Source organism: Microtus ochrogaster, chromosome 19, assembly GCF_000317375.1.
Source record: "Microtus ochrogaster isolate Prairie Vole_2 chromosome 19, MicOch1.0, whole genome shotgun sequence".
NCBI classification, from domain to species: domain Eukaryota; kingdom Metazoa; phylum Chordata; class Mammalia; order Rodentia; family Cricetidae; genus Microtus; species Microtus ochrogaster.
The window spans coordinates 17,914,332-17,919,872 of NC_022021.1; the positions used below are offsets into that span (position 1 = coordinate 17,914,332).

The 5,541-nt window shown below is 42.9% G+C and overlaps 1 protein-coding gene across 1 annotated transcript in view; it reads left to right on the forward strand.

The window, feature by feature from the left end:
• Window positions 1–5,541, forward strand: part of Adgrv1 (adhesion G protein-coupled receptor V1) — a 549,406-nt gene that overhangs the window by 190,440 nt on the left and 353,425 nt on the right. The window contains exon 70 of the mRNA XM_026783832.1: window positions 1,232–1,705. Coding sequence (XP_026639633.1) covers window positions 1,232–1,705 — 474 coding nt within the window. The remainder of the gene's footprint in view (window positions 1–1,231; window positions 1,706–5,541) is intronic.

A 5,541-nucleotide genomic window follows, 5' to 3' on the forward strand; every position in this document is an offset into this window, starting at 1 on the left:
GCAGTTTGTGAAATTCCCGTAAACAGATCATCTTTCCTCTGCGCTGAAGATGAGCTACGTTTGTTCATTTGTTTTTGTTTAAAAGTTGTGATCTGGTCACAGCACTTGTGAAGTAATGATTAATTATTATTATTTTAAAAATATTTATTTAAAAAGCAACAACAATAATGAGTTATATACTTACTTCGAAAACTTTTAGAAACTTTACTGTTAAACTTGCAATCCAAATAAAAACATCCCATGCCAAAACTAACCTGACCCAAAGTCTGTATAACTACAGTTAAAGTGGGCGTTCAGAATGGGAGCCGTGGAGCATCACGCTCAATGTTATAGTTTCAATATCAACTATATTTTGTGTGCTTACCCAGCACCAAAACAAACAAGAATTAGAACTGGGAGAACAATTCCCTTTTTGCCTTCTTTCATAATTAGCAGCCACGACCTGTACTCAGTCCTTCCTCACCCCAATAATTAGCATTTCTTGTTTTTCCTTCATGTTGTACTATAGCCACGTGTACATTGTTTACATATATGCATGTATTATTGGCTAGGTTCCATGTATGAGAGAAAGCATGTGTTTTTTCTTCCTGAGCTTGTGTATATAAAGATTTGCTTGATATTATATATTCTAAGTTCACCAATTCTCATGCAGAAGTTCAAATTTTTTCTCTAAAGCTTAATAGTATATATATATATATATATATATATATATATATATATATATGTATATATATACCAGAATTTCATTTTCCATTCATCTGTTAATGGTCCAATTCCTTGTAGCGAATGAAGCAGTAATAAACACGGATGTAGAAGAATCTCTCCAGTATGGTATGCAGGTCTCCAGGTGTATGTCCAAGAATGATTTAGGATACATCATATACTGATTTTTGGCTTTGAAATATTGTGCATCGTTCACAAAATGATGTCTGTGTGGAACTGGCACTTAGAGTTTACTTGATTCTCTTTATCTTTTCAAATCGTGGTCCTTTTTTAGAAGATTATATAATAATAATCTTAATAATAAGATTAACAAACACTCTGTCCTTCAGATTCTCTTTGAAAGGACCTAATGTACTTTCCGAATTAGTATATAGTTCCCAGTTTGTCTAAATGTAACAACATGTAATTTGCATGTCTTTTTTGCACGACACAGAGGAAATGTACCTGGGAGGTTTCCTGCTCCACACGCTGAGTTGTGTAACCTCTGATTGTCCTGTTTTCATCCCAGGTGCACTGGGAGCTGAGCAGCGAGTTCGATGTCACTGGAGACTTTCTTTCTACCAGTGGCTTTTTCCCCATCGCTGATGGAGAGAGTGAAGCAAGCTTTGATGTCCTACTGCTGCCAGACGATATCCCTGAGATACAGGAAGAATATGCCGTGCAGCTGGTTTCTGTGGAGGGCGGTGCAGAACTGGACCTGGAAAAGTGCACCACGTGGTTCTCCGTGTCTGCCAATGATGACCCACATGGCGTGTTTGCCTTGTATTCAGATCGTCAGTCAATACTGGTTGGGCAGAACCTCAGCAGGTCCCTCCAGATTAACATTACCCGCCTTGCCGGGATGTTTGGTGATGTGGCCGTTAGATTTCAAATACTGTCTGATAATGAAGAAGACCCTGTGGCTACTGAAGATGAAGAGAGACAGTTGGTGATCAAAGATGGCACCCCATACAAAGTAGACTTGGTGCCCTTAAAGAATCAGGTATGTAGCATTATTTCAAATTCCTGAAAATTCTAGCAGTACTCCATTGGGAGAGCCCTTTGTAACCCCTAATCATTTGAAAGGCTTATTTTAATATTTAAAGGTAGTCGTAAAACTGCCTTAGAAAATGCATAGTAATTATTGCATAATGCATTTCAGAGTCTGAATGGAGAACCAGATTTCCATTCAGAATCAGCAGCTAGATTTCCATCCAGATTTGGAAGGTGTTTGTTTAGTAAGTACGAAGTGCAATGGTCAGGGTACTGGGAACTGAAGCATGTTCCCCGGGGTTTGGAAAACTACAAAGACACAGCCTGATGGCATTGCTTCTGTAACTAGAGATTTGTAGCAGTGAAACTGACCGTGGCTGTCTAGGTGGTATTGAGGAGGGAGTCTAACAGACTTCTCTGTAACAGGGTGCACGTATTGGGATGGGTAAGATGGCTCAGGGAATAAGGCATTGTCATTAAGATGTCCTAAATTTAATCCCCGTGTCACACATGGTGGAAGAGGAGAATCAGCCTTCACATAGGAGCAGAGATGTGCATGTGTTTTCCATCCCCATGGAAGTAAAGAAACAACAGAGTCCTGGAGGGCAGAGGCAGGAAGATCTCAGCTGGTTTGAGGCCAGTGAGATCTACATGGTGAGTCCCAGACGAGCCAGGGACATACAGAAAGGCCATGGCTCAAAATAAAGTAACAGTTTGAAAAACATAAGATGCCCTCACACAGATACACGTGCCACATATGTGTACACACACACACACACACACACACACACACACACACACACACACACCATGCCCTGATCGAAGTCTGCTAGAAGATCCTGACAGTCTTCCCTGTCTAAACGCATAGGAAGTGATTGAGCAGCTCTATAAATCATCGCAAGGACAGTATGCATGTCATTCTGTTAGATGAGAGACACTACCTGCCACTTGATGGTGTTTGTAGTTTATGGTTGAGAATCTGCTCAGAAAATACCTAGATTAGAGCCTTGAGAAAAATTGGAAGCTTGCAACATGAAACTAGAAGGGAATCTCAAGCTCATGGGGCATGTAGTGTATTGTCTCAGTGGAAAAAGGGGGAAGAGTGAATTCTGAAGCCTGTGGGGAGCACCCAGCACAGTTCGGTGACGTACCGAGCACTGGAGTGATATCAGTCATACTGGTCTGCTCTGTCAGCAAAGGGAGGACTAGAAGAGAGAGGCCAGACTTGCTGCTTGCTTAAAGATTCTTTCCTGCAGAAGCAGTTGGAAGGTGGACGGACATGTCCAACATTCGGGAGACTGGCGAAGAACTGAAGACTCATAGACAGCATGACATGTCTTCCATTGCCAATCTATGCCATGGGTCTGCCTAGAACTGTTGTAAATAGGGAAGCTTTAATTGAGGATAGTGCTACACTTTGTATATGCACATCTGATCAAAGCTCCCAGAATCTGAAAGGGGGGAGAAAGAAATCATGAGACACTCAAGGGGAAGTGTAGTAGTTTTCCATTCATGTCGTCCACGTTTCATACAAACTTATGACCCATGACAGTTAGGCTCCTTTACGTGACAAACCGCATGCCTATTACAAGAATTTGTACTTAGCATGTGTCTTAGTTAGGGTTTCTATTGCTGTGAAGAGACACCGTTACCACAGCAACTGTTAGAAAAAGAAAGATTAATTGAGGCTAGCTTAGAATTCTAGAAGTTTAGTCCATTGTCATGGCAGGATGCGTGGTGCCATGCAGGCAGACATGCTGCTGTACAGGAGACTGAGAGTTCTCCATCCAGATCAGCAGGCACCAAGAAGAGCAAGGGAGACAGCTAAGCCTGGCTGCTGAGTATCTGAGACCTCAAAGCCCACTTTACATACCTACTCCTGCAAAGCTACACCTCTTAGTGTAGTGCCCCTGCCTATGGGCCTGCGGAACCATTTCTTTCAAACCACCACTGTGTGACCTTTGAACCTTTTCTAGGTCTTTTGTTGGTGCTTAATGAATGGGGACACTGAGAGTTTTGGTGAGGCATGGGTTTCACGGTTGCTCCTGCATTCTTGGAGATTTGTGGGAAACTGAGTCAAGTATGACTCTCATTTGTCAGTCTCGAAATCTATATCCTGTGCCTAAACACATCAGCACTAGCAGACATAATGAAAATGTGGGAAATGAGACAGACATTAAATTGATGGGCGATGGGTACTTACAGGAGCAGAAATGATTCAAAGACAGCTTGTCGCAAAAGCCCACCCTAGCACAGGTGACCAGTTCAAAAAAGCTGGGACCCTGGAGCACACTGCACGGTCTTCTAGGCAGCTCATCAGGCTGGAGAGTGTCCTTTCTAAGTGGCTCTGTTGGTCTAAACCTCTTCCAAGAAGCTCAGCTGACTGTGCTTCTTCCAAACAGCTGGTCTAGTCTCAATTTTCTCTGCAGCTTGGTTTATCTGCTCTTGGGAAGAAGGGGCCTAATGGAATTGGCCAGTTTTTAGGACTTCCTAGAGCTATTTTGCTGTTTACCTTTCTTCTTAAGGAGCTTCCCTGCAGGAGGGAATGCTTCAGTCTCAGAGGAGAGTGTTAAATAGCACATCTCTATTGGATTCTCTCCCTGCAAGGCTCATAGATCATCAAGGAAGATGTTTGGGATGAGTGTAGAGCCAGAGGTAGCAGAGAATTGCTATAAAACTGTTTTCTTGATATGACAGAGCCATTGCCCACACAGACTCATAGCAACTGTGATTATACACCCAAATCCTACACAAGAGCCAGCTAGTGAAAATCCCATGTAGACAGGGGAAAGGCTTCTAAAGGCCACAACTAGCGGAGGAGCTCCTGACAGCTGGTTACTGGAAGAGGAAGGTTAAGCTTTCCTGAGTTATGACCAGAGGTAGACGGTTGACACTCCACAGAGTGGTACTGTGCCATGCAATACTGGCAGCACTCAGGGGTTGATCCTCCTGGTAAGGGCTTGGGGTAAAGCTTTACTTGCATGTGAACCCCAAATAGGACTTTTCCCAGTGGTCATCTTCCTCCATATCACCCACAATGCGTATAATACATTTTTCTTTAAAATTGGAGGTTTTAGTTAGAAGAGTTTTCGTGAACCTCTCTGCTCTGCATTGCTGGATGAAAGCAAGGGCTTTGGACGAATAGGCTCGAATGTTTAACCATTTATGTAGTGGCTTTTAATCTTTAAGATCATCTATGAACAAGGGAAGATTCTATCAGATTCTGAAAGCTAAAAGCATCCTTAATGTTGGTCTAATGCCAGTATTGGATTGTAGGATGTTACGACAGTTGTGATCCTTTATGGGCACAGACTGGCACTGAGTCTCACTGTCACACCGAAGGGATTAGTCTGGTGCTCGAAGAGTGTAGGTCACAATGCTGAAGCAGTTACACCTTTCTACTTGGACCAACTACTAAGCACTAAGACTACACCAGTTATTGTAAGAAGCTCAGTATGACACAGAGGAATGGGATTTTAGTCCTACTGTTATGTGCTTTCTGCCTGTGCAAAAGAAGTCCCACAGGCCTGCTTTTCTTTCTTTCTTTCTTTCTTTCTTTCTTTCTTTCTTTCTTTCTTTCTTTCTTTCTTTCTTTCTCTCTCTCTCTCTCTCTCTCTCTCTCCCTCCCTCCCTCCCTCCCTCTCTCTTTCCCTCCCTCCCTCCTTCCCTCCCTCTTTCCTTTCTTCCTTTCTTTTTCAACTGACACAAGATGGAGTCAGTTGGGAAGAGGGACTTTCAGTTGGGAAATGTCCCTCCATAAGATTAGCCTGTAGGCTCCTGGCACTAGGGGATATGGAACTTGAACTAGCCATCTCCTGCAACCAGACAAGACTTTCGGAGGAGGGA